This window comes from Aphelocoma coerulescens, chromosome 10 (genome assembly GCF_041296385.1).
Source record: "Aphelocoma coerulescens isolate FSJ_1873_10779 chromosome 10, UR_Acoe_1.0, whole genome shotgun sequence".
NCBI classification, from domain to species: Eukaryota; Metazoa; Chordata; class Aves; order Passeriformes; family Corvidae; genus Aphelocoma; species Aphelocoma coerulescens.
In genome coordinates, this window is record NC_091024.1 from 19,410,531 (window position 1) to 19,419,732 (window position 9,202).

Below are 9,202 nucleotides of genomic sequence, written 5' to 3' on the forward strand. Positions count from 1 at the left end.
GACATCCCCGGCCGGGGTTTAGGGACACCCTGACGCGTGTCCCGAGCCGTGGGGCACGTTTGTGACATTTGGGGTCAGCCCTGCAGCGTGGGGCACGTGTCAGTGTGGCCTTGGGCTGCGAGGGGACGTTTCAGGTGGCACGACTGGCACCTCCCCGCTTTGCACTCCCCTCTATCCCACTCGTGGCTGGTAAGGGCTGGGATGACTATGCCCTGTCGAGGGGACACAAATGGCAGGGGCTGTCCTCTTGCGGGTCATGCCGCATCCTGTGGCAGAGGGCACACCTCTTGACCCCGACGATGTCCCCAGGGCTGGGGACCCCTCACAGCCTCCTCAGCACCCAGCCAGCCGGGGGGAAAACTGATCCTGAGCTGATCCTGAGCTGCTCCGGCGCCGCCTTGACCCCGGGCCAGGCTTCTGGACGTGAGGCCACCGCCCTGGTCCTTTAAAAACCATTTCCCCACCACACACCCATAGCGTGACTGCGAGTGACCGGGGCGGCCCTCCCGGGTCTGGCCGGAGCCCCTTCGCACGCGATGTCCCTAATGTCACCTCTGAGACCCCCCGGCGGGGCGGGACCCCCTGGCCTATCTCCCGCCTCGCGGCAGCTGGGCTGGGAGCAACGATGCGGACGGAGGGGGGCAGGATTTGGGAGCGGGCTGGTTCCCCTTGTCCTCCTTGAAGGGCAGGACCTGGCCTGCCGCCCCGTGGGGACCGAGGTTGGGGGCTGCAAACTCTGCCTGAGCCCCCATTTGGACACCCAACATCACCCCCCGGCGTGCCCCCCGTCCCGTCGGCTGCACCCTCTGCCCCATCCCAGCCCCACCTCGCCCCTCGGGTCGCCCTGTCCCCAGGGAACAGAGGTGACAGAGGGCACGGCGGCTTCTCACGCGAACCTGGACAATCTTTAACCGGGCAGGGGCAGCCAGAACCGTGACCCCCGGGGCTGCCCCGCCGCTCACGTCCCCACGGGGACCCTATAGAGTCTGTGGGGTGGTCCGGCAGCGTGAGGTGGGAGGACACGCTCGGAGCCGGTGGCCCCCGCTCTGCTTTACCGGGCGCACCGGTGGCGGGATGGCCAAAGCCCCCGCGGAGCTGTGCGATCGATTCGGCCCCGCTGCGGGTGGCCCACGCTCATCCCCGCGTGTACGCGGAGCCCCGCGGGGGCGGCATGCCCCGGTCCCCCCCTCCTGCCCGGCACCGCGCGCCCCGGGGCGCTTTTCCCACGCTCCCGCTGTCCCCACGGCTCCGGACACCACGGATGTCCCGGGGCTGCGGGCACTGGGGCAGAGGGCGCGGCTGGGGGTGCATGGAACCCTCTGGGGCTGGGGGGGAGCAGAGCAGCCGGGGCACCCCCCGGGGGGGTCCTGGGGAGCAGCAGGGCGCGGGACCGGCGCCTTTAAGATCCTGCCGGTAGCGTGACTGGAGTGACCGGGGCGGTGCGGGTTTGCCCAAACATCCCGCCCGCTTCGCACGCGATGCCCGCCCCGGGCTGGAACCCACGGGCGGCACCGATACACCCTCACCCACCCCCGCACCCCACGCCACGACCTCTCGGGACCCCCCTCCCTCCCTCCCTAAGCCTCGCCCCGTCCGCCTCGCAGCCTCCCCTCCGGGGATGCGCGGGGAGCGGGGGTCCCGCAGCCCACGCGTGGGGGGAGCCCCGGGGAAGGGGGGGGACCGGGCATGGGGGGGTCCGGGGGGGGTCCGGGGAGTTCTTGGGGAGTTGGGGGTCACGTGACGGGAGGCGGCCGGGCCAATCAGCGCGCGGGGCGATGCATATAAAGCAGGAGCCGCGGGGAGCGGGCACCTGCCGCGGGATCGGGCCCCTCCCGCCGCTCCGCGCCGCGCCGAGGTGAGTACCGGAGACGGAAAGGGGCCGGGGGGCACTTCCAGCTCCCCCAGGGCACCGCCGAGGGCTGTCCCCCCCCTTTGCGAGCAGCAGCATCCTTCTCCCACCTGTTGGAAGGTGGTTTCCGGGGGGTCCCGGGGGTAATTCTCCCCTCATGGGTCTTCCCGCTGCTGAGCGCTGGGAAAGGGTCCCAGCTGGGCTGCACCCACGGCGGTGCAAGGTCCCAACAGCCCCCCAGAATCCTCCCCCCAGGGGTGTCCTGTGGGGGGCTATGGCACCCCGCCAAACCCAAGGGGATGTGGGATTTGGCAGCCAACCTCTTCCCACCGCTGCTCGGGGTTTTCTGAAGGATTTATTCCTGTGAGGAGCTGGGAGTTGGACCCGATGATCCTTATGAGTCCCTTCCAACTTGAGAGACTCCATGATTCCCTGGTTCCTGACAGAGCTGGGAGCGGGGTGCACCCATCCCGCTGTCCCCCACTGCAGACGGGGTTATTTCTCACAGCCATCTATCTTTGGGACGATTCCTGGCACTGCTGTGTTTAGCTTGCTGGTGAGTGGTGGCTCGGTGACTTGAATCAGGATCAGCTCTCCTCTAGTCAAGCGCTCCGGAAAAGACTTGAGGAGAAAAGAGAGGTCCTGAGGTTAAGAGATCACCTTTGCTTCCCTGGCACGCATAGAAAAAGTTGGGGGACCCATTCCTCCCAGTCCTGGCTAGCAAAAAGCCTGCTTTTTAGTGCAAGGAGTCTTCCAAAGTGCAGAAAAGTGTGGCAAGTGTGGATCAGAAGTGAAGCCCAGCTCTGCTGCTGTCCTGTCCTGTGCTGTCGCTGTTCCAAGTGTCTCAGCCCAGAGACCTGCCCCAGTTCCTAATGCCTCTTTGGTTTATTCCTGAGGGCTCTGCGTGCTAGTCTAAGGATCTGCTGTGGGGAAAGGGGTGTCACTAAGCCTCTGGGGGGCTGATGAGGCCCTTAGGGGATGGGTGGGTGTGTTTGGAGTCTCTTGAGGTCTCCAGCTGTGCCCCTGGAAACCCCCGGTGCTGCAGGGGCAGCTCCAGCCGCTGAGCTGGTCAAGGGCTCTCGCTGCCCGTGCCGGTGTCAGGAACACCCAGAGCACGCAGCCCCTCGCTGATGCGAGCCCTTCCCCTCGCTCTGCTCGCCTCCTTTAGGGCGGCTCCGTGCCGGCGGCGATGCTGAAGGCTGTGATGTCGCTGGCGGCGGGGAGCCACGGTGCGGTGTCGGCCAGCGAGGTGCTGCTGGTGGCTGCCGCGTTCTGCCTGGTGTTCCTGCTGCTCCAGTGGCTGCAGCAGCAGCAGCCCGTGCCCAAGGGGCTGCAGAGGCCGCCGGGCCCCCGAGGGTATCCCATCGTGGGGAACGTGCTGGAGCTGCGCAAGGACACGCACCTGGCGCTGACGCGGCTGAGCCGGCAGTACGGGGACGTGATGGAGCTGCGGATCGGCACGCGGCCCGTGCTGGTGCTCAGCGGGCTGGACACCATCAGGCAAGCCCTGGTCAAGCAAGGAGAGGACTTCATGGGCCGCCCGGACCTGCCCAGTTTCCACTACATCTCCAACGGGCAGAGCCTGACGTTCAGCCCCGACTCCGGGGAGGTGTGGAAAGCGCGCAGGAAGCTGGCCCAGAGCGCCCTGAAGAGCTTCTCCATCGCCCCCAGCCCCACCTCGTCCTCCACCTGCCTGCTGGAGGAGCACGTGTCCAAGGAGGCCGAGTACCTGGTCACCAAGTTCCTGCAGCTGATGGAGGAGGAGAAGAGGTTTGACCTGAACCAGTACCTGGTGGTGTCGGTGGCCAATGTCATCTGTGCCATGTGCTTCGGCAAGCGCTACGAGCACGACGACCAGGAGCTGCTCAGCGTGGTGCACCTCAGCAATGAATTTGGGGAGGTGGCTGGGGGCGGCCACCCCGCCGACTTCATCCCCCTGCTCCGGTACCTCCCCAGCCGCACCATGGAGCTCTTCAAGGACATCAACAGGCGCTTCAACAACTTTGTGCAGAAAATTGTGCAGGAGCATTACACCAGCTTTGATAAGGTAAGGGCTTGGGTGCTCTGGGATGTGGGTGGAGATGTTTGCAAGTCCCCCTGTCTGGCCCGGTAAAGGCCCTTGGAGCACTCTGAGCTGTGGTTATTCCCCCCCGAGCCAGCACTATCTAGGGCAGGTTTCCCCGTCCCTGTGTGTCCGTGGTGTCCCTGAGCTGCTGGCTCTTCCCCAGGAGCACATCCGGGACATCACAGACTCGCTGATCGGGCACTGCCAGGAGAAGAGCATCGGGGAGGATGCCCACGTCCAGCTCTCCAACGAGAAGATCATCCACATCGTCAACGACCTCTTTGGGGCAGGTGGGAATGGTTCTGAGGGTACAGCCGGAGGCTGGGAGGGGACATGGAGCTGCTGGTGTTGGCCACGTTTGGGTGTGTGGAGCTGCTGTTGGGTGCCCTCCTGGGAAGTGACCAGAGCTTTCTGGTGGCAGCTGATGGGGGAACAAACATCTGGAGTGGTGGAATCTGAAACACCCCCTCACCTGTCCTCCTGTGGTAACTAAATGCCTTGTCCATGCCCATCCAGGCTTCGACACTGTGGCAACTGCCCTGTCCTGGAGCCTCATGTACGTTGCCTTGTACCCCGACATCCAGAAGAGGATCCAGGAAGAGCTCGGTGAGCCCATGAACCACCTTCCTACAGGGCCAAACCTCTCTGGTCAGCCCTGATCCTGACCCTCTTCCCGCTCTCCACCTCCCCCAGACCAGACCATCGGGCGGGAGAGGCGGCCGCGGCTGTCGGACCGGGGCACGCTGCCCTACACAGAAGCCTTTATCCTGGAGATGTTCAGGCATTCCTCCTTCGTGCCCTTCACCATCCCACACAGGTACGGCCTGGAGCAGCTGACACCTTATTGGGGGGTTCTTCTGGAGTGGTTTTCTGGGAGGGGCCATTTTGGCAGGTAATCGATCCCTGTGAGGGAGAAATATTCCAGCTTGTTGCCCTTTTGTTTTGAGGGTGGTTTCACCCCAAAAATCTTTGCTGGCAGAATGCCCCTGGGTTTATATTTCTTCCTGCCTGGGCAGAAACCACATCACAACTCCTCTGGAATGAGCTGTGAAATGAAACTGGATTTTTTCTGCTGGAGGAAAGTGTAACCAAGACTATTTAATCTCCCGAATATAATCTGGGGTATTTCCTAGCCAGTCCTAAGGGCACAAATAGGGCTTGGAAGATGAAACCCTGGCAGGACTCGCCAGGCTTCGACTTGTCACAGAGCTGTGGTCTCCTCTAACGTCCCTTTCCTCCTGCGTCTCCTTCAGCACAACAAAAGCCACGGTGCTGAATGGCTACTACATCCCCAAGGACACCTGCGTGTTCATCAACCAGTGGCAAGTGAACCACGATGAGTGAGTATTCCAAACCCCCCTGCTCATCTGGGCTGCCCTGGGTTCTCTTGGCACTCAGATCACACTGATCCTTGTGCCAAAAAATGACTGGATCACATAGGAAAAGGCAGGTTGGACCAAAAACGGTGTGGGTTGGAGGCTGAGCTCAGCCTTGGCTCTCCTGGGCATGGAGCTGGTCCAGCTTGACTTGGCCCCCGGTTCAGCAGCTTCCCAATAGCAGGGCTTACCCAATTTATGTGGAAGCTCAGGCTGCTGGATAGTCAGGGATCAGCTGATCCTGCTGCCAAGCAGGTCCTGTGATCCGAGCTGGCAGCTCTGGATGTGCTCAATGGGAATTGCTTGGTTCCCTTTTGAAGGGAGAAAAATGTTGTGACGTGACCCTGTTCCACTCGACGGGCTCATGTTGTGATTGCCGATAATCAGCTTTGGGAATGACTGGGGGGGCTGGAAAGCAGAGCCCCATCCTGCCCCTCCACTGCTCCCCGGCAGAGACATTCCAGGGGGGAGTAAGTTAAGGCTTGGTCCAGGAGGTGATTCCCAGATGGGGTATTTGGATCAAAGCTCAAGATATTTGTATCCAAATACCCCAAGAGGCTGGAAAGCTTCCAATATTCCTTCTGCTCCTGCAGGAGCATGGAGTGGGAATGCTGTCCTTGGGGCAGAGGATTCCACACATCGAAGCAGAAATTCCCAGCTCAGACACTGTTAAATCCCGCCTGGCACCTCCCAGCAGCCCATCTGGGACAGGTTGGGCAGTTCTGCCGACAGGATTCAAAAAGGGAAAAGCCTCTGGTCTCGGTTTCTCCTCTCTGAAGGGCTGCTGGCTGATCCCTGTGCTGAAGCTGCAGCTTCTCTGGCTGTTGTACATGGAATTAAATCCACCTCCGGTGCCTGCCCAGACAAACACAGCCCGAGCCTCAAACAGAGGTTTCAATAGGCTGAGCTGATGGAGTCTGACACGGAGTTGGCATTTCAGATCAGGGAGAGAGCTTGCCAAGGGCTGTTTTGGATGGTGGAGTGGGGCAGCGCTGCATGGCTTCTCCCTGCAAGGACAGGCTTTGTCACTGACCCCATCGCAGGGGGTCAGAACTGTCACGCTGCCCGAGGGCTGGAGTCCCTCTGCTCTGGATCCAGGACCTGGGGAGGCCTCAGAGCCCTTTCCAGGGCCTCAAGGGGCTCCAAGAGAGCTGGAGAGGGACTTTGGACAATAAGTACCAGCACAAGGAGGAATGGCTTCCCACTGCAGAAGGCAGGGCTGGATGGGATATTGGGAAGGAATTGCTCTCTGTGAGGGTGGGGAGGCCCTGGCACAGGGTGCCCAGAGCAGCTGTGGCTGCCCCTGGATCCCTGGAAGCGTGTGGAAGTGGAAGGTGTCCCTGCCCATGGCAGGGGGGTGGGACTGGACAACCTTTTATGTCCCCAAACCATTCTGCGATCCTGTGACCAAACAGCTCCCTCAGGAGTGTCTCCTCTCTGCCCCAGGACCCTCTGGAAGGACCCCTCAGTGTTCAACCCCGAGCGGTTCCTGAGCCCTGAGGGGACAGAGCTAAGCCGGACAGAGAGCGAGAAGGTGCTGTCCTTCGGCCTGGGCAAGAGGCGCTGCATCGGGGAGGCCATCGGCCGCTGGGAGATCTTCCTCTTCCTCACCACGCTGCTGCAGCAGCTGCAGTTCAGCCTGCGGCCCGGCGAGCAGGTGGACGTCACCCCCCAGTACGGACTGACCATGAAGTACAAGAAGTGCGAGTCCTTCCAGATCAAGCAGCGTTTTCCCACGAAAAGCTCTCCGTAAGCTGCTGAGGAAGCGATGCTGGCAGAGGGCATCGCCCTGGCAGCCGGACACTCGGCCTTGCTTTTGCTGAGGCACAGCCCCGCCTCGTGTGGCTTCACTGGAGGCTCGTTCCTCTCCTGGGACTGGGAGCTGGGAGGGATAAAGTCGGCTTTGTGGGGCTCTTCCTGCCCCCAGAGCCAGCTCCATCACCCCTTCCCACGTGGATGCTCACCAGAGGGCTCTTGGAGAGATCCAGGGGAGGTTGGAGGGTGGGATGTGGTGGGACGTCCTCCATCCGCCACGGGCAACCCCCTCCATCCAACCATAAATAAAGCTGTGGGTTCCTCCTGCCTGCCCAGCCTTATCCCACAGGCTCAGAGCCTCTTTTCCGAAGCCTCCAGCTCCTCTTGCCAAGGGGAACGGGTGCTTCCCGCTGCCTTTGGAAGGGCTCTTGAGGCTGCACCAGCGCCCACCTCGAGGGGACCCATGCTGGGTGCACCCACACACCCCAATTCCTCGAATGCAAACTCATGGAATGAACTCCTGGGTGCTCCTACCAATAAAAAAATCCCCAAAATTCCACCAGCAGTGCCGTTCACAAACTGAGACCTTAAATCCATCTCTACCATGAAGCCTCCTGGAAAATATCAAAGGACTGGGGGAAAAGGGACAGGGAACAGCAGGACACTCCTGGCTTTCAGACTAACTGCGTATTTGCTGCCTTTTTTAATATCAGGGTTTGTTTTATTTTACCTTATCAAGCAATAGATTTCTATACCCAGACCGGTTAAGGGAACAAGGGTTTGAGGACTGCAGGAGCTGCCTTATGCTGCATTCAGCTTTAGCCAGTGGGAAGGTGAAGCCTCACGGCAAATGGAGCAGCAATTCCTGCCTGTTTGTGCCTGTGTGGAATGCAGCCATGTGCTGGGATGGAAACCACACAATATTTCTAACCCAATAAATACTTACATGAAAATTTCTTAAGTCTCATTCTGGTCTTATTCCACTGGGAAATGATTATTTTTGGTGGGGGGGGCTAAAAACATGCTATGCCTCCCCATAATCCTTAAAAATCTGCCTTGGTGTGTTGGATCGGGGTTTTTCCTGTGGGAAATGAGAGGGCTGTGACACCAGTGGCATTGGGGGCAGTTTTTTGTCGCAAGGGGAGTTGATTCTGGTCCTTCTCCCGTGCAAAGTCTCAGCTGGGATCGGCAGAAAGGTGATGCCAAGCTCTGGATCAGTTCAGGGCTTCACTAAAAATCAGGAGTAGCTTTCTATCCCTGAAAAAATGGAAGCAATAGGTCAAACCCAGCCTTCCAAGGAGCGAGCTGTGGGGGGATGTTTTATGCCATCGCCTGCTTCACTCATCCCCATCTCACAGCACAATTAAATCCAAAGCTTTGCACAACTTCCCTTAAAAAACCAACGAAAAAAGGCAATAAACATCAAATTCCCACGGAAATGACGAGGGAGTATACGGAAAGTTGGGGTCTGCTCATCCCTACGTGGCATCCCCGCAGGGATCAGCCCTCCAGGCTTTCCAGCGCCGCCAGAGCACGGAGATATTGTTAATTTTGGTGTTGTGGCGTGGAAAGCTGCCATGGAGCAGAGGACCTCGCTCACCTCCAGGTTATTGCTGGCGGCTGCCAGCGGAACGATCCCGTTTTTAATTGGTGTCCGCAGCCCAGCCCGTATTCCCAGCCTCGGGAAGGTCAGCGGCACACGGATCCTGCCGGCGATGAGCCAAACAGCCCGGTGCTCACGGAGCCCAGGAGAAAGCGGGAGCTGGACGTGTCCGTGTGTCCGACGGTGGGCTGGAGGGAGGGGGGGAGGAGATGGGGGTGATGTGAAAGTGTGGCACAGGGGATTGGGAGGGCATGGAGGGAACGAAGAGGGTGGAGCTGATGGAGGGGATGGAAAGCTGACAGAGGGGATGGAGGAATGCAGACGGGATGGAGGGGATGAAGGGAATGGAAGGCGTGAAAAGGTGCCAGAGGTGATGGAGGTGTGACAGAGGTGCGATGGAGATGGTGGAGGGGATGGCATGATGGAGGGATGGAGGTGGCAGGGGTGTGACACGGGTGGGATACAGCCGGGATACGGGTGGGACACGGGTGGGACACGGGTGTGACACGGGTGGGATACAGCCGGGATACGGGTGGGACACGGGTGGGACACGG

At 60.5% G+C, this 9,202-nt stretch overlaps 1 protein-coding gene across 1 annotated transcript; it reads left to right on the forward strand.

Moving 5' to 3' along the window:
- The first annotated feature begins 1,833 nt into the window (after nt 1-1,833).
- LOC138116511 (cytochrome P450 1A4-like) lies at nt 1,834-7,386 on the forward strand. The gene is made up of 7 exons (XM_069025883.1): nt 1,834-1,855; nt 3,018-3,896; nt 4,078-4,204; nt 4,431-4,520; nt 4,608-4,731; nt 5,168-5,254; nt 6,737-7,386. Exons 2-7 carry the CDS (start codon nt 3,039-3,041, stop codon nt 7,041-7,043), a joined length of 1,593 nt encoding a protein of 530 aa, XP_068881984.1. The 5' UTR covers nt 1,834-1,855; nt 3,018-3,038; the 3' UTR covers nt 7,044-7,386.
- Nucleotides 7,387-9,202: the final 1,816 nt, after the last annotated feature.